Source organism: Chelonoidis abingdonii, chromosome 1 (genome assembly GCF_003597395.2).
Source record: "Chelonoidis abingdonii isolate Lonesome George chromosome 1, CheloAbing_2.0, whole genome shotgun sequence".
In the NCBI taxonomy this organism is placed as follows: Eukaryota; Metazoa; Chordata; order Testudines; family Testudinidae; genus Chelonoidis; species Chelonoidis abingdonii.
Genome location: NC_133769.1, coordinates 305,424,653 through 305,442,997, shown reverse-complemented (window position 1 = coordinate 305,442,997; position 18,345 = coordinate 305,424,653). Strand labels below are relative to the sequence as shown.

General features: G+C 39.9%; 1 protein-coding gene across 5 annotated transcripts in view; it reads left to right on the top strand.

The window, feature by feature from the left end:
• PCDH17 (protocadherin 17) overlaps positions 1–18,345 on the top strand; it is a 505,466-nt gene that overhangs the window by 85,008 nt on the left and 402,113 nt on the right. For 3 of the 5 annotated variants that reach the window (XM_032787736.2, XM_032787738.2, XM_032787735.2), the window contains one exon: positions 9,598–9,672. The exons of the other annotated variants lie outside the window; for them this stretch is intronic. In XM_032787736.2, the coding sequence (XP_032643627.1) occupies positions 9,598–9,672 (75 nt within the window). The remainder of the gene's footprint in view (positions 1–9,597; positions 9,673–18,345) is intronic. 5 annotated transcript variants of the gene reach the window in all.

Here is an 18,345-nt window from a genome sequence, read left to right as displayed (position 1 = left end):
CTCAATGAAGTCAAGATAGAAATTTGCTTCCCTTTTTAAAGATGTAAATGAGAAAAGACAAAAGTAAGGGCTGGTCTACACTAGGGGGGGAAATCGATCTAAGATACTCAACTTCAGCTACATGAATAGCGTAGCTGAAGTCAAAGTATCTTAGATCGAGTTACCTACCGTCCTCATGGCGCGGGATCGACGTCCACGGCTCCCCGTCGACTCCGCTACCTCCGTTCGCATTGGTGGAATTCCAGAGTTGACAGGAGCTCGTTCGGGGATCGATATATTGCGTCTCATCTAGACGCGATATATCGATCCCCGAGAAATAGATTGCTACCCGCCGATACGGCAGGTAGTGAAGACATAGCCAAAGCTTCATGTGTAGCTGTACAACAAAGTCGAAGGGAATTGCTCAGAGAGCTCCTAGCATGGCTTATGAGCACTGAAAGAATACACAATAAACAGCTAAAGATGTTTATTGTCTTTCTTTGCTCTGTCCCAAACTCTTGATCCTTTCTGTGATTTTGGTGGATGGGCCTAGGTATTGGGCTGACCAAAAAAAATTCTAAATCCTAGGTTAGTAAATCAGGCATTTCAGCTTCTAGCCCATTACTGTGTTTGAAGATCTTCATTTGGCATTTCAGAAGGATTTTAACTCTATGTATAAATCTATCCTCAAAGACCTCAGGTTCCCCACTGTAGCCCTTCATGATTCAATTTGTCTCTCAAAAATTGTCACTTAATAGTTGTGGGGTGGGGGTATTTTAATTTTTGGGTGTTTTGGAGGGAGGGAGGGACAGAGAAAGTGAATAAGGTCACTTTAATGTTTTGACTTACGTAACCCAGAACGTTATTTTTCATATGATAATTTTTTAGGTAGTGTAGCTCTACAGGTGATATCTATCAAATGGAACTTTTTTTTACAAGCATATCTAGGACTAGAAATCTGATTAAAAGAACCATCTTTGCTCAAATTGCTTTCCATCCTTAAAAGAACACTTCTTTAGATCCTGACAGTGATCTCCTTCACTTGGATTCCTATCCATCTAGCTTAATTTAACTTAACTGGCAACTTTAGCTCCCTCCATGGAATTGGTTCCATGAATATGATGAATAGTCTCAAGAGCAGAGAATGTCATTAAGCAAGCTGAATTTAACCCTTTCCTTTTAACAGTCTTTTGGGACTCCCAAATCCCAGGCACTGATTGCTGAATAATAAGCAGCAGGGGATTAGCTGCATCTGCACTGACTGTGGCTTTGGAGAATGCTACCAATAACACCAATTCTGTTTGTCTACCACTAGGAAATGAACAAAGGAAATGTGTTAGAAGCAAAATATGAACAACAGGATTTAGCATGATAAACAGGTGCATATCCCTATAGATATCAGATAGCAAAGCAGAGAGAGAGAAATCCGAATAGGAAAATGTTGCTTACAGCTTATAACTGGTTGGGTTTAATAGGTGTATTTTCCTTGACCTTCTGTACAGAATTACAGATTTGCTAGAAGGAAGACTTGAATTTTAGATGTGTTCATCCATGTCATCAAAGATGCATGTTGTCATCAGAGCTAGAGTTGGCTAGCAGTGACACTGAAAGCATTTAGAAAACTGTGCTTTTCCCCTTCAAAATCAGAAAATACAAAGCAACAGAAATACACATAGTGTAGTTAATAATCCTCTTTGTCTGAAATACTTTATTCTCCGCTTTTGTCCTCATTAGATTTGTAGTTTGAGATTGAAGAGGCCACTATACTCAAAGACAACATTTGCTGATTGTTTTTATAAAAGATATGCTACCAATGAGAAAAATAAAATAAAACATGATTTTGTATAACTTTCGCTTATTAGATGCTACAGCTCAGATTTTCTTGGAAAAAGAGACTGAATATGAACAGTCTATACGAAATGAGTATTGATTGCCTATTTCTATTAAATATTAGAGAAGACATTTTAGATCTCATATATAATTTCCTATCCCCCTTGTGTTTTCCACTTTGAAGTTCAGAATACCTAAAGTCACTTTTTCTACTGGAGAACAGTTAATTGGTTAAAGAGTTACCTTTTGCTTATTCATTTCTACTGGCCATTTTCATATTTCTTTTCTTATGTCCTTTTACTTCAATGTTTATCTTTTTTTTGATTTTCCTTCTGATTTCTCATTCTACAGGCTGCCAATACATAGCCCCGAAGTTACTATAGACGTTAGTCTCAGTACTCTGTCCAGAGGGTCAGTAAGCCTCTGAAACATTCCCTGAAGGTGTTCAGGTGCATTGAACTGTGGCTGAAAATGTTGGAGGCAGATCGGAGCATCCAGCTGCCACTGAATTCACTTGAACATGATGTAAAACCAGTAGGTTCTAGTGTATGAAAGTATCCGTAATAATATATCATAGGAATATTTTGTAATGCAGGTGCACTCTACAGGATTGCTGTCACTGTTTTCCATTTGATTGTGTTTTAAGAAATTAGCTACTAAATATGTGATGTCAATTTGTCAGAAGAGCAGAGGCTTATATATTACATGAGGTTTATTGACAATATGGAAACCTTTGTTTATCACCCCACTCTGGCTCCCTAAGAAGTATTCTTATTGAATCAAATAGTTAAACTGCTAATGTATTTACATAAATGATATTTGAGTTAGTTTTCAGAAGCCACAGACCTAATGGAAAGAAAGAGGTCAGGCCTCTTGAGGTTTTGAAATAGGAATTTCTGGCTCAGAGTGCATTTCTACCAATACCAAGAGGGGAACAGTGATATATCACAATGAATATTACAGGTACATTGTTTTAGTCAAGTAAACTTTCTTCTGTATTGTTCTGTTAGAAAAGAGAAAAGCTTCATATAACAGATCTCTCTGCTGCCCAGCTATTACTTACTGGTGGTGAGCCTGGCTTACTTAAAGTTGAAGTTCAAAATCCAAAGCCAGTGAATATACAATAACAGAACAGGCAGACAGTCAAGGAAAAACCTGTAAATAAATATGGGTTAAGACTTACTCTATAGAAAACAAAAGTTAAATTGTATACTTCTGATAGTATCTACCACAGTTCTATAGGTAGATAGACAAGGAGGATGAATGCACCTTTATTTTTGTATGGAAATAACTATGTGGAAGAATAGGTGAAATCTTGTTTTGACTAGTATGCTGCGTAAATATGACATAAGTCATATTGTGAATATGTATATGTACCATCACCGTGTCATTTTACAAAGTGACTTTTTTTCCACCAGAAGGAACACTTGAGCCTATAAACTTGTGGAGGAAGATGAATAATCATAAGCATTACAAAAATAAAGACCTTGAGCAGTTATAGTGTTTGTTATAATTCGTGAGGGATGTCAGATTTCTAGCATGTTACAGATTGTTGTGCTCCTTCACAAGAAGAATTCATTTTTATTAAAGTTATACACAAATTTTTCATCTGGAATTAAGATAATTGCTAATGTCACCATTTCCTCTGATGCAAACATTAGCACGGAGATTCAGATAATTTCAGATTAGGGATTCCTCTTGTTTGTGCATTTGCTTAATTTTGTGCAATTGCATCGCTATTGTAATGGACCACTGTTCTGCATGAACTGCTAGACCAGAGGCCATAGGCTTGGAATTTTTCAAAATGTTGAAAAATGTGAGATCAGGTGCTTTGCCTAGGTAATGCAGTCTTTTGCCATTAGCAAGCTGAAAATTACACTAAGCTGTACAGTACCACTGCAGCTCACCCAAAAACATTAATGGGCATAGCTTCAAAAATGACTACTCACCTGCCTTGCCAGTCAGTTAGGTTCTAGGAAAGTTAATATGGATGAAGAAGGGAGGAATGGCAATCGAAAAAGAAAAATGAGAACAAATGGGAAATGAAGTTCCAGTTCAAGCATTTCCTAATGGAAACAGCTCTGAATTTGATTAAGCGGCTGTGAGAAGTACCAAATGTCATACTAGAAAAAGACCACTGTTTCTATTTAGAGATATTTAGAAGGCAGAAATAAACTTTTTTGTTGCACAGTGCACATTCTGTCTGCAATTACTGTAATATAACAGTAATTCTCCAACATCACATTTGTCCTTTTACTTATTTATTTTATATTAAATATCCAGAAAGAGAGATTTTCACATAATCATACTAGGGACTATTAAGTCTATTTTTACATAGAGATGGATGCTAAGTATACATGTGTAGCAGTTACAGTGGAAGCATATGCATGATACCAGCTTTACAAATACTTGGGCTCCTCAGACGCTAGACAATTTTGAGCTAAGGGAGGGAATTTTTTTTATGTTATAACATTTTTTCCTTGGTGATAGCAAATTAACTGCTTTGTATGCATTTTCAGCTGGAACTACAAAAGAGTCACTTGAGACCCTGACAAATAAGTTTTAAACCTCTGCCATTGTATCATTTTAGCTAAACTACATGCCTGAAACCTACAAAGCATGGTGTATGATGTACCTGTACAGTACAAGGTAGCACGAAGAAAAAAAAATGAGTTCTCTTTCTCTTAAGAACAATTTTTTACATCCTTAACTCCTTATGCAGTTTTTCCTAAAGAACGACAAACAGTACAGTTAGATGTGGTGCTGCTTATCCATTTTGGCCCCTTAATGGTCAAAGCAACATTTTTCTTTACAAGAAAAATAAAGCAAATCAATGTCTTATTCAGAAGTCCACTGGTCACTTTTTGGGACCATCAGACAACCTTTGGGGATCAGTTGTTTCAGATCCCTGTTATTTTTCATTCTACGAGCCAAATGATTCAGACAGCCAAGCCAAAAACCCTCACAGAAGTCCCTCCTTTTCTTTCCATGCACACAGAAAGACTAAGAGCAGATGTCTAATATAAAACAAAAGCAAATCAAGGTTTAGTAGAAAGCATATATGAAGTTCTGTATTAATTATATCAGAGTGAAAGGCTTCAGGAAACCCAAATGGCTCTGTCAATAGCCAAAGAGAGTTCATAATGTTTATATGTCTACAAGAAGATTGGTCATCTTTCTAAATGTCTGCACCCATGTCTGCCCTAATGAAAGGCTCTTTCATTTACAGAATGGAGATTTTCTCCCAAGGAATCCATGGACAGACATATTGTATGATTTATCTTTAAGAGAAATGATGAGGCTTCCTCAGTAGTCTTAAGGGCAGCAGTAGCATCTACCTGCTTTGCCTGAGCTGTTTTTTTTAGACTATGGAATGTCTTACTGTAGCTCCTCCTTAATAAAGCATGAGGATAAAATAATAGAGAACATCTCTAAGAAAGTTTGCACTAACAGCATCGTCCATATTGGTTGTGCATGTGGATGTCCTTTGGCTTCTTGTCCAGTTCTGTAGTATGTAGTGCAGTTTCTCAAAGGAATATGATTCAGATTGTGGGAAGCTAATAGCCAGGCAAAGTAGCTTCTAACTATATGCAGGAAGGTTATTTAGGAAACTATGGACAAGTAATATCAAAATATTTGGGGGAAAAAAACAAAAAAAGACTACAGGTCTTGCTATAAAACAGACAGACATTTTGTTATAGCAGGAGTCAGCAACCTCTGGCACGCGGCTCGCCAGGGTAAGCATCATGGTGGGCTGGGCCAGTTTGTTTATCTGCTGCGTCGGCAGGTTCGGCCGACCTCGGGTCCCACTGGCCACGGTTTGCCATCCCAGGCCAATGTGGACTGCGGGAAGCGCCAAGGGACGTCCTCACTGCAGCTTCCTGCTGCCCCCATTGACCTGGGACAGCGAACTGCAGCCAGTGGGAGCTGCGGTCTGCCAACACAGCAGATAAACAAACTGGTCCAGCCCGCCAGGGTGCTTACCCTGGCGAGCTGCATGCCAGAGGTTGCTGACCCTTGTGTTATGGCATAGTAAGCAAATAGATCTCTGTACAAGATGAGGATGCAACAAGTTCAAAGGTAATGGATACCAAGGTGACTCAGCTGTTTATTTCAACACATGCAAATCAGGGGAACAGAGAAAGTTCCTCGAACAGAGAATTGTTAATGTCTATATTCTATTCTAATTATGATCCTCAAAGTATTAAAAAACAACAGCACAATCTGGAACTTGAAACTCCCGATCAGGCATCTGGAGAAATTAAAGTTCAGCATGAAGACTCTAAAAATCGTCTTCAAACAGAATATCTTAGATTTTTTTAAAATTATTATTGACTGTGAACGTGAAAAAAAATCTAACTGCATCTCTCTGAGTTCCCAATAGTCTATGCCAAAGTTCTCATAGTTAGGGAGGCAGCTTTCAGACAAAGGGGCATCTTTATTTATTCTCTCTTGAATTATTATCTTGTAATGGAGCATCATCCAGGCAAAAAGCCAAGGCTGATATTCTTGTGACACTCAATCATAGAAGAATGTGGATTCCTCATAAATTGGGATAAATGAAAACTCCATCCAGGAAATCTCTGATTTGAAGGCACTAATAATACAAATAAAACATAAAGTCAGCAACTGGCAAAATCATAGTCCATGGTGCCATTTAGTCAAACAGTAATATCCCCTACTGGTTATCCTGACCTAGGGCAAATCTCACATGAGGTATTTCCTTTTTTTCCCACCTTCCTACAAAAACATCTTTAAACCCATATACAAAGTTAGGTTTCCTCAGAGATCTCCAGCCTATTCCAGCAAGGGAAAGGTTTGTGGTGGTCTGATAGCTGAATCTTGGCAAGCAAAAGTAGCAGTGATGGCCTTCAGAAGGAATGGGAAAACATTCTGCCTCCCACAAGGATTAAGTTGTATGACCATAGCATAATATCAACCTTTGGAAACAGAAAGTGTTATTCAGGGGGTTTCCGCTATCAGTAGAGAACAGATATGATCTTGCCCTGGCAGACAAAGAGTTTTTAAATGTAACATTAGTGCTTGATGGCAAAAGTGTGAGAGAAATGGTAATTTTTTTCACATTTGGTAGAATGGTGGTCCAAAGGTGGCCAAAATTAGGATATATGTCCTGGATTCTGATTGTACTTATGTCTATGTAAGGGTGCATGGCAAACCCTCTTTGTCAATCTCCGAGGGAGGCCATGCCTCCTCATAGTCACACCCTTGTTGCGGCACTCACTTAGAGGAAAATTATGTGTCTTTAAAGCTAAGGCCATCTGAGCTGGGCCAAGCAGCACCAAGTCTAGGTGCTCAAGCCCTTTGGCAGGGTGGGGCACCACCAAGTGAGGGGCTCTGGCCTGCAGTCAGGGAAGAGCAGCAACAGTCAGGCATCCTGACTTTGGCAGACTTCAGACAAATGCAGGCCATGTGGTCTACGGTGTGGAGGCTGCTGCCCAAGGGTTGAGGTAGCAGGCGATGAGGGGCCCGGGTCCCAGCCCAAGGCCCTAACAGTGGTGAAGTGGTCCACACTAGGTCAGTGGGTCTTTTCCCACAACATGCTGACCTGGTATCAGGCCAAAGCCCAACCAGACTGTCATCTGTTTCTCATGGGCTACTCCCTACTTTCCCCTTGAGGTGTACCTCCATTCTGTGGGTGTCCTCCATCTCCCTGCAGTAGGTGGCCAGCAGCATTCCCAGAAGCTCCTCTTCATCTTGGTTGACCGGCAACTCTGGAAAATCTTTGTTATGGCCAGGGTCCTCCTCAGGCTCCAGCAGGAAGCGGAATGCACATATCTGTCTCCCTCAGTGGCTCCAGCCCAACTGAGCTGCAGGACCTGCCTTTTATACTTCCACTTCTTGTCCCACCTCTCAGCTTCCGGCAGGGCAGGCGTGACCTTCCTGGCTCTGCAACCCAAGGGGCGAGCTGTGGTCCCTCCTTGTCAATCTCTGAGGGAGGCCACGTCTCCTTGTCATAGTCTACCATGTATAAAAGATTGAGTACCTATTGACAAACTTTAATGCATTGATCCTGCAATAGGCAAACCCATTCTCCCTCACAGAACCCTACTGACTTCAGTCTATCACAATCAAAGAGAAATGATGACATACTCTGGATGACAGCAGGGCTGTTGAAACAGGTATATAAACAAGAGAGCCACCGTGTCACCAATGCCACATAGCAGTCAGACATGTCCTTTAAAAATATCTACCATCCCCAAACTTTTAAGATGGTGTATCTCAGCTTACAAAGCAAAAGGCTTCTCTTCTGGCTATTGCTGTAAAGACTGTGTATTAAGCTAATTGATAGTTTATGAAAAATAGTTAACGTGGTAATATAAAGCTAACCACTGGTGCTTGGTTGTGTGTCAGTCAGAGACAGCAATGTTTATTTATTTTAAAAAAATATTAGTTCAGGAAGGATCAAGAGTGTGATCATGTTTTCATTACCTTTGTCTGTCCTCCCTCATTCTTTGCTTTTATTTCTCATAGTCACTTGTTGCCTCTTCACTCTAACTAAATTGTAAATTCTTTGGAGCAGGGACTGGCTTTTACTATTTGTTTGTATGGTGTCCAGCACAATGGGGCCTTGACCTTGACTGGGCTCCTAAAGACTACCACAATGGATATGCACAGAACATAAAAGATCATTTGAATGTTATGAATTATTGGTAAATAATTATACAAATTCAATTACATTTCTGAACTAGAGCAATCCCATCTCATTGGAATAATGTTGATAAAATCCCATTGTACGATCTACGGACCTGCCTTTGACAAAGAATAGGAAAATGTGTTCGTCTGAAAATGTCCTTTCTAACAGATCCACAGATCTGTCCTATTAATTACTGCAGTCATATTTCTCTTCTTTTCCAGGAAACAGCTCTTGGGCTTTACAACAAGGAGTCACTATATTCACAGTTTAAATGCTAATAGTTTATCAGTTTAGGCCAATTGTTTAGGCAATGTGAACCACCAGCAAGTCTTCTGCTGGGGATTTCCTTAGTGTGGGGAATTACTCAGCAAGCATAGGGCTGGCATAGCTGGCTCTTATGTCTTCCTCCCTCCAGTCCTGGCTCAGGGAGTATTTTGGTGGTGGGATTGGGGAGAGTCAGCATGTGCTGTGCTCTGTCTATCCGCAATTGGCATTTGGTCCCTTGGTGAGCAAATTAAAGCAAGATTCTAGCCCCTCTCAGAGTTGGTACAGGGGCAGAGAACTAGGGATCCAAAACTGGTTGCTGGTTTTCTACTTCTTTTTTCCCTTTCTTGAGCTGTCCTGTGTAAAAGAGGGGATATATCCTTTTCTAAACACTTCTCTAGGCTCAGACAGAACCACTTGACCTCTTATCCTGCTCACTTGGGGCTCCCAAACCCTGGTAGGGAAGCAGGTACCATGGAGCATCCAGAAAGACTTTCTTCCCTTCCCTCTGATGCAGCAGGTGGCCAGCTATCAGAGCTGTTCCTGGGGCTACATGAGAAACTGATCCCCTTACCCCCACTGCAGAGTGGGAGGACTGATTTAAGCTCTTCAACTGACAAATTACACAAGATATGTCTCAGGGAACACATTATCAATTCACAGTCAACTATAAATATTCTTAGCAATGCTGTCACCCTCAAGGGAGCACAGTTTAGAGTCTCAGGGGCCACAAGTGGTGCCAGGACCACATGTTTTACCCCCCTCAGGTTTAGATAGTATTTTTCTACTGAGGAAATGTTCACATTGGTGGGCTTTGGGAAAGTGGAGCCTATCTCTGTCAGTGACTCACAGATCTGGTTTGCCTCCAGAACAGCAAGGCAGAGGCCAAAGACCCATTGTTGGGATCTGTGAACCAGCCCGCTGTGAGGAAGGAAAATTTTCAGGTAACAAGTACATTTTCTTATTTTTGCACTGCCTCTAAAAATATGTAAGACTGACACTAACTCTTTCATAGGTTTCAAAGCATATTTTAATGTACTGTATGTAATAATCCTCTCAGCCCTGCAATATTTTTTAAATGTTTATGGACTAACACAGCAATGATGACCTAGGACTAAATCTACTGGCCCACCACCTTTTAATTGCCTTTCTAATATTTTATGCCATATCAGTGTTAGAAATATCCTTCCCTTACCCTGTTTCTTTGAAAACTAGAGGGAAACTCTGTATAAGGGTAATAATCCTCAAGTATTGATAGTTGTAATATCAGAAGAAAAGCCCACAAGAGTTAAGATGTTTAAAAAAATGGGAGTTCATTTTGTTTCTACTGTCAATCATCGTTCTAATCTAAGCAAATTGCTTTGCCTAACTGAAAGAAGCCTTTAAACAGACAAGCCAATATAAATATGCAGATTGCAAACAGCTCTGTTTAATAAATGCAAGCATGTGCAGAGAATTATTTGTTTACCTCTGCTTATTTTTTGTCAAAAGCAATTGTAATTAAACAGGAATCCAACCTCAGAAGTAGTACTTTAGTTGATTGTTCTCATCAGAAGTGTCATATAACCCTAATGTTTAGGGCATGTCACAGAAGCCATTATTTTTTGTCTCTAATAGATGCCTACTGATAAATAGTTCTTTCAGGTGACAACACTTTTGAGTAAAGGTAATTGCCTCCCTCAAATTAAAAGTGAGAAACAATTTCATATTAATTAAGGTTTCATATTAATTCTAGCAGGTTTTCTGATCAGAAAAGAGAGAGTTACTAATATCTCTTTTCGGAAAATATATACAATTAAGTGTACAGCCATTTATACCTATGTGTACGTAAATATAGGCATTCAATAGAACACAATAACTTTTATGTACTATTTTAATATTTTGACGAAAATATTAAAATAGTACATAAAAGTTATTGCATTCCATTGGTCTAAAGTAAATGCTGATTTTTCACTTTGCATAATTTTGTATGCAACTAGACTGAAAATATGTGTGATTTCAAGAGTCCTGTAGTTATTTCATTTTTGAGTTCTATATGTAACTATTTTCAGTAATGAATATACAAAACCAAGGGTCAAATGACTTCAGCTTCCAGGAAAGTCAGTGTGAACTTTGTGCATGCACCCAAAGGCAAATCTTTCCCCGCTTAATATGTAATAAAGTTCAAAGAACACATTCTTGTTGTTCACTTTGTAATGCAGTAGAAAAGGCAACATTTCACAAGCAAGAGGTGGACTGTAATAGCATTATCATGCTTTAAGAACAGGTAGATATGAACTTTTGGGCCCAGTCCTGTAAACCCTTTTTCATTTGAATAGCCCTGCTCACAAGAGCAGTATCATTGACTTCACTGGACTGTGCATACCATTAAGGATTTGTAGGACTGGATCTTTTTTTTACCTTTCGAATTTATAAAGGTGAACAAGGTAAAACATGTAGATTGGAGTGTGGCAGTATCCAGAGAGGATAGGAAACAGGTGAAATTTTGGCTCTATGAAAGTCAATGTCAAAACTTTCATTGATTTTGGTGGAGCCAGGTTTTCCCTCCAGCTGTCCAGGAGATCAGCTGTTATTTGAAAGAAGAGGAAAAAGAATAAAGCATATTAATATGTAAGACTGATGAGCATATGCTAGTATCCACCAAGACTGTAAAAATATATATATAACAAAATTATTGACATCTTAATTCACTGCCCATAAATGGTAGAAAAGTAAGTGTTCTTCCTTTACTTATCCAATATGTAAATGTAATATGTAGTGTTACAAAAGCTATTTATCTATTTTGTAGTCCTGCTATATGCCTATATGGTGATGAAAGGCTACACATTGCTAAATGCCACGAGAATGAAATTTCAGGCAAAGAATGCATGTGAGCTATCATTTACCAAGTCAGCCAATATAAGGCATAATGGGCCAAATCCTGTTTGCCTCATTCAAGTGTGGTTTTGGGTATTGTGGTTTTGTTTTGTTTGATTTTATATAATTTCTTATATGTAAGTGAAGTCAGCATACACACATAAACACACAAACATGAACATACACTATTACATTATGTACAGTAATTTGACACAAACTGTAGTGACCTGGAGATTATGAACATAGCATATAAGATGTTTCTTGGCAGTTGTTTTTTTTATGTTTGGTCTTTTATTTTTAAAGTAATTTAAAATAGACATGTAAGAGCCAATTAAAGTGAAACCGTATTTGTGGAGTTAGGTTAGCTATACTGAATCATTGTTAGAAGCAAAAAACTTTAATTATATTAAATTCACCTTGAGATAATAAAGAAGACACTTAAGAATTAATGAGTCAAATTATAATTTCCCATTTTTTAGCCGTATGAAAGAAGTCAGCAATATGAACCCACTAATTAGTTATCATTGTAGTGCAGTGTATTTGTGATGTAAAGAGAACTACTGCACTGTTTTTATTTTATTCTCTTTTATGAGGACTGTGAGGAAAGAATAAGGAATTAGAGAGAGAACCACAGAAGTTCATCTTTCATTTCAAGATTAGCTCAAATGACCATTTTTTGCATTGGCTTTTGCTGTAGCTTAAAACAGTATATCAGATGTAGCATATTTTTGCTCAAATATATATCTTGTATTGTACAGTCTGCATTTTGCCAGCATGACTTCATCCTGGGCTATCTTAGCTCTCTTTCTGCTACAGATTTCGAATCTAGGTGACTATCATTTGCCAGGTAGCTTGTTTCCTTTTCTTTCTATGGTTGATAATTTAGCAGGTTATTTTAGGATTTGTTCTCCCTGAAGTGCATACAGCACTTCTGATTGTTTACTCTTAAAGCTCCAGAGATTGAGGAAAGTCTCCAGGCTGCTGCTGTTTGTTGTACACACTTGGACTGTTAATGGTTTATTTTCAACAGGAGGTAGACGAGTAGAGATAAAGACCAATGGTGCATATCCCTCTTCCAGTGCATCTTGCTGTACAATTCTGCATATGACCTATTTTATATATTTATTTTTACCTTTAAATTGATTCTGTTTTCTCTTAAATACTAATTTGGCCCTTGGTGGTGATAGTTCACTTTGTGTTTATAATTTCTGCTGCTAGTACAAAAGTGGCTGTTCGATTTTCTTCACTGTCTGCTAGCAACAGCAGTCAAAATTACAGGCTAATGGTGAGGTGAGCAGCTTATAATGTATGATAATCAATAGTCCAAATCTTCTTCCTATGATGTGACATAAAAGAGTGAAGTAAAAAGCTACAGATTTTCAGCAATGTAATGCAAAAACTCATGCACTGCTGGTGGTTTTCTCTTCAAGGTCAACTTGTATTTTTTTCCTCACAAAACTGTTCTCTCCTTTTTTTGCTTCATATTTAATTCAGTCAATGCTAAGATGTTCAGGGAACAGAAATGGAAGGTTAGTCAATACTGCAAATATGACTGCAAGTATAAAAACAGCTTTAGCCAATTCAGGAAACTAGAGGGGAAAGATAAATATGATATATAAAGATAAGTATTCATTTTATTTAAAGGGATCGCCAAGTCTAATGGATCATAGTTTTTTCTTTGTGTACTTTATTGATGAGGGACAAATAGTGTGTAATAGTTACACATATATGTATGTAAACACTTATATGTATGCACACACCTGTATTCATAAAAGTTGACAATTTCAAAGCTGACTAGGGATCTTAGCCACATAACTCATATTGAAGTCCGCTAGTCGGCTTTGAAAATCTCAACCACAGGGTTTTTTTCTATACGTTACAGATAGAGCCCTGTATGGATACAAAATTTGTAGGGATTTAGATATAAAATTTGGATCTGCATCCATCCCCAATCAGCAAAAATAGTTCGCGTCTGCGGATGCGAATATCTGCAGATATAAAATGGATATCCATGAATTTGCAGGATATCCTAGTTACAGACAGAGCGTTCAGTGAGACCTATAGTTAACAGAATGCACGGCGAGACCTATAGTTAACATTTCATAAGTGTTCCATTTTATTTTCACTCTTATTATATATTTGGTCTTTTATCTTTGAATGGATTGTTCTCAGTCCAAGGACTACTGTTTTAAAAAAAATAAGTACAACTGGTTCAGCCATTTTTGAAAATGGGAGGCAATGAGAAAAAAAATACAACTTCCATATATGAAAGTTATCAATTCCCATTCTCAAAAATGGCTGAAACATTATTATTTTTTTTAAAAGTAATCCTTAGACAGAACAAAACAGCCAGATTTCAGCCCAAGAGTTAAAAGACCAAAAAAATTATAAGACTGAAAATATTGTTTAGATTGGAACACTTACGGAATGTTAACTATAGATAAGGGTGTGAGGTTGTCATGGAGATCACAGAAGTCATGGATTCCGTGACTTCTCCAGTGGGTGGTGTGGCTGACCCTAGGGCTGCCCAAGCAGCTGAGGCTGCCCCGGGGCTAGCCTCACTGACCGCTGCTGGGGAAATCTAGGGCCTCCACACCTTCCAGCAACAGCAAGAGTTTGAGTGCAGGGCTGGAATGTGGGGTGCGGTATGGGATGAGGGCTCTGGGCAATGCTTACCTGTGCTCTCCTAGGGTCCAAGATGTGGGCGCATTGGCGCCCACGGACATCGCGTTGGGGACCACTGATCTAACAAGTTCAAATCTCTACCAGATGGGATAGAGTAAAAACTTGAAGCAAGGTGTCCCACAGCGCAGATTTTTCTTTGACTTTGAACAAAACATTTAATTCAACCCAAAATGATTTTTTATTTTGTTTTCAGGATTTGTTGTTTTACCCAGAAGACCAAATAGCTTTTGTTTCAACTTGAAACATGTTTTTTTTTTTTCCAGTTTGGCCAGCAAACCAAAAATATTGCTGATTCACACGTCACTCTATCTGTTACTGGTCTAACCCTGACTGGCATCATTTGGAGAGGCATATGCCATTGTTTGAGATGAAAAATAAAAGAATATTCTCTAGCACAGTGGTTCTCAGACTTTAACAACCCGAGACCCCCATTTTGATTTAATTTTTTTTGCAGATCCCATGACCCCTGCTGATCTCAGGCCTAGCCCCCCATTCCACCCCTTCTTCCAAAGCCTCACCCCTGCTCCACCTTTTCCCATTCCCACTCCACCCCTGCCTCTCTTCTTCACCACCTCCTAGCGCACCCCGTCCCTGCTTCTCCCCCTCCTTCCCAGAGCCTCCTGTATGCCGCTGAACAGCTATTCCCCAGCATGCAGGAGGCACTGGGAGGGTGGTGGGGGAGGAACTGATCAGCAGAGGCAGTGGCCTTGGACATGATTCCACCTCCTCCCCTGAACGCACCCTGTCCCCACTCCTCCACCTTCTTTCCAGCACCTTCTACATGCTGCTGAACAGCTGTTCCGAGGCGTACAGGAGGCACTGGGAGGGAGGAGACAAACTGAGAGAGGGAAGAGGAGGAGTTGATCAGTGAGGCTGGCAGTCCCAGACATAATTCCGCCCCGTCCCCCAGTGTGCCCCATCTCTGCTCCTTCCCAGCACCTCCTGCATGCCGTTGAACAGCTGGGAGGGAGAAGAATTGAGGGAGGGAGGGGGAGGAGTTGATCAGTGGGGCTGGCGGACCCTCTGGGGGACCCTTGCTGAGCCCCATGGGTCCGCGGACCCCAGTTTGAGAAACCATGCTCTAGCAGGTGATGGACGTTTTATTTTGTTTGGTTTGTTTCGGGATTTTTTCTCTTTTTTTGGCCAGCCATTTATTTTTCATTTGGTTCTTTTGAAGCTGCTAAGGGGGTTGAAATTTTCAAGCAGTTCTGATAGAGAGAGACTAATTGGTGAAATGCAGGTGTAAGAGAAATATAATTTATCTGTGTGGCTCTGCATTTTTATCGCCAAGCAATTGTCTCCACATATGGGCACTAGTGCCATCTCATTAATACAGGGTAAAAACAGGCATCACAAACTTCAACCCCAGTCTTTAGGCTCTTCCCAGCCCTTTCTTGGTATGCTCTCTTCATTTTCTTCTTAAACTTCCTGCTTTTAACCATCTTTACATTATGCCATTCCCCATACACTAAGAAGAGTGTCCAACTTCTTGTTCTTCAGAGATTCTCTACTAATTTTTTCCATAAATCCTTCCTGCTATGTTCTGTTCGTCAAAAATTTCTCCACACTCTTTTCCCCCTATAACAGTTTACTCTGTCTCATGTTTGTTTCTTTTGTCAGTCTTAGATTTTAAGCTCTTTGGGGTCAGGAACATGTGTAGAGCACTGCATGAATTCGCAGTACTCTGTAAATGATTATTAATAATATATCTAGGTTAACTCTCTCACCATGAATTAAATTACTTCACTATAAAGTGATTTAGCACAGCTTTAATTAAACTTAGCTCAAGCTTCAGTCATATGTCTGGGGGTTTTTTTAAGTGAAAATGATTAATGCTGTTTTATAGTATTCGATTCTGCTAGATGCCTCTCTGTGTTTTTATCTGTGCGTGGATTTGTGTAGTTTGTGTGTAGATATTTAATACATAAAGATGTGTGTTCTAAGATTATTAAATAGTTATTGTCTGATCCTGATAGGTGCAGTTCACCTGCAATACACTTTGACATTAAGTCAGTAAGAGTTACAAGTGCTCAACATTTTTCAGAATCAAGACCTTGTGTGTGTGTGTGTGTGTGTGTGTGTGTGTGTATACGTGTGTGCGTGCGCATACATATATCAGGATCTCAGTCTTTTTAGTTCAGCTGGAATTCCAGGTCTGAACATTTATATGGCTACCAAATTCTTTAAAAAAACCATAATGATTTGGAGGCCTGTCTGCTACTTTAGTGGGTGGAAATTCTTAGCAGCTGAGGAACAGTGTACAGAAAACCCGGGACTCAAGACATCTGAGATTTACTCTCTCAGTATTAGCTGGAGAGTACTGAGAATATGGGCAGTAGTTCCCCTTACAATCAAGAATACCTTAATAAGGGATTCAAAGGATATTTCTGAAATTTTCTAGCCTCCTGACGTAGAGCTGGAGTCATTCACATAGTGGAGTTTGGGGGTGAAGAACTACAGTCCAGAAATAATTGGTGTGGCTCAAGATGACCAGCCAAAATACATTTTTTTTAAGCAGAATGGGATAGGTTCTCCAGAGGATTTAGGGCAGTGGTTTTCAACCTGTTTTTCATGCGGCCCACAATGTGTTACCTGGGCCGCAGGTTGAGAATCACAGTGCTCTCCCTCCCCCTCAACCCCCCCTACAAACCCAGCGCCTCTCACCTAGAGACCTCTTCACAGAGTGAGGCCAGGAGCGGAGCAAGGGTCCCAGATCTCGCCGCGTGGGCCCAGCAGCGTTTAGCACACACCTGGCCCGTAGCTGTGTGCCAATTTTGGACCGCGTGCGGGCTGCAGCTTGGGGGCCTGATTTAGGGTCTAAGTCTGACATTTAGTCACCATTGAGATACTCAAAACCACCGCTCACCTGCCGCCCACCTCTGTAGGTGCCTGAATTTTCATCATTACAGTCCCCTAGGGCACCTACATTTCTCCCAGGGAGCATGCACACAGCTGTCCCATTCTAGACACCTATTTCATGCCAAAGCCCCAGCGGAATGCTCAAACTAGGTGTTCCCCTGTTTATCCTGCCTGTGGAATACAATCCAATAGGCATTCTCAGAGAACACCTAAACCCACACAAAACAGCTGCTGGTGGTGTCCTTTAACTTTTAGCCCACTGGTTAGAACACTCAGCTGGGATGTGGTAGATCCAATTCAATTCTTCATTCTGCCTTATATGGAGAAGGAACCTCAACATAGTTCTTCCATCTCCCAATAGAGTGCCGTAGCCATTGTGTTAGGGTGTAGTCTGAGGTAGGCTTCTCTCAGTCTGTCCTGTTGGATCTGTGCTGCTTGGTTTAATTAATTAGGCACTGGAGAACAGGGACTGGGTCTCTTACCTCCTAGGTGAGTGCCGTAACCACTGCACTATAGAGTCATTCTCTCTCTCTCACTGTCTCTCCCAATGTATATTTAAGTAATTATACCCAGCTCAACAGGAGAGACTGAAGGAAACCTGCCCCAGAATAAGTCATAGCCCAATGGTTAAGGTAATCTCCTGAGACGAGGAAGACCCAAGTTCCTTATTTGCATCAGGCAGTGGGGAAAATTGAATGTGGGTCTCTCACATCCTGGTTAAGAGCTCTAACCAGTGGGCTGAAAGATATAAGGGGTCCACAGTCAGCACCTATTTCTCTTTTACCTATGCACTGTACAGGAAGCCTATGTGCCTAACTTGAGGCTGTGGATTCTTCTGAGCAGTAAGGTGCCTAAAAGTTAGGTGTGGTAACATGTTAGCCCCTCCATTAATCTAGCTCAAAGTTCTTATGTATGCCTTTGAATTGAATTGTAGGACCAGAAATTTCCACATTTAGTCTTTAAAAATGCAGTGAACAAAAATGCTTTATTTAGCTATATTCCATTATCTCTTTGATAAAATAGAAATATAAAAATCCTGACTGAAAGCGTTATCAATTCAAATAGTGTGTCAAAGCTTATCATTCTTCCAAATTGTATGTATTGAACAAATCCATTTTCACCTGCTTTCACCGAAACAAAAAAGGAGGAAACTGATTACATGATCCATTCTCATGTCTAATAAAATAGCAGTATGCATTTTTGACAAGCTTATACTG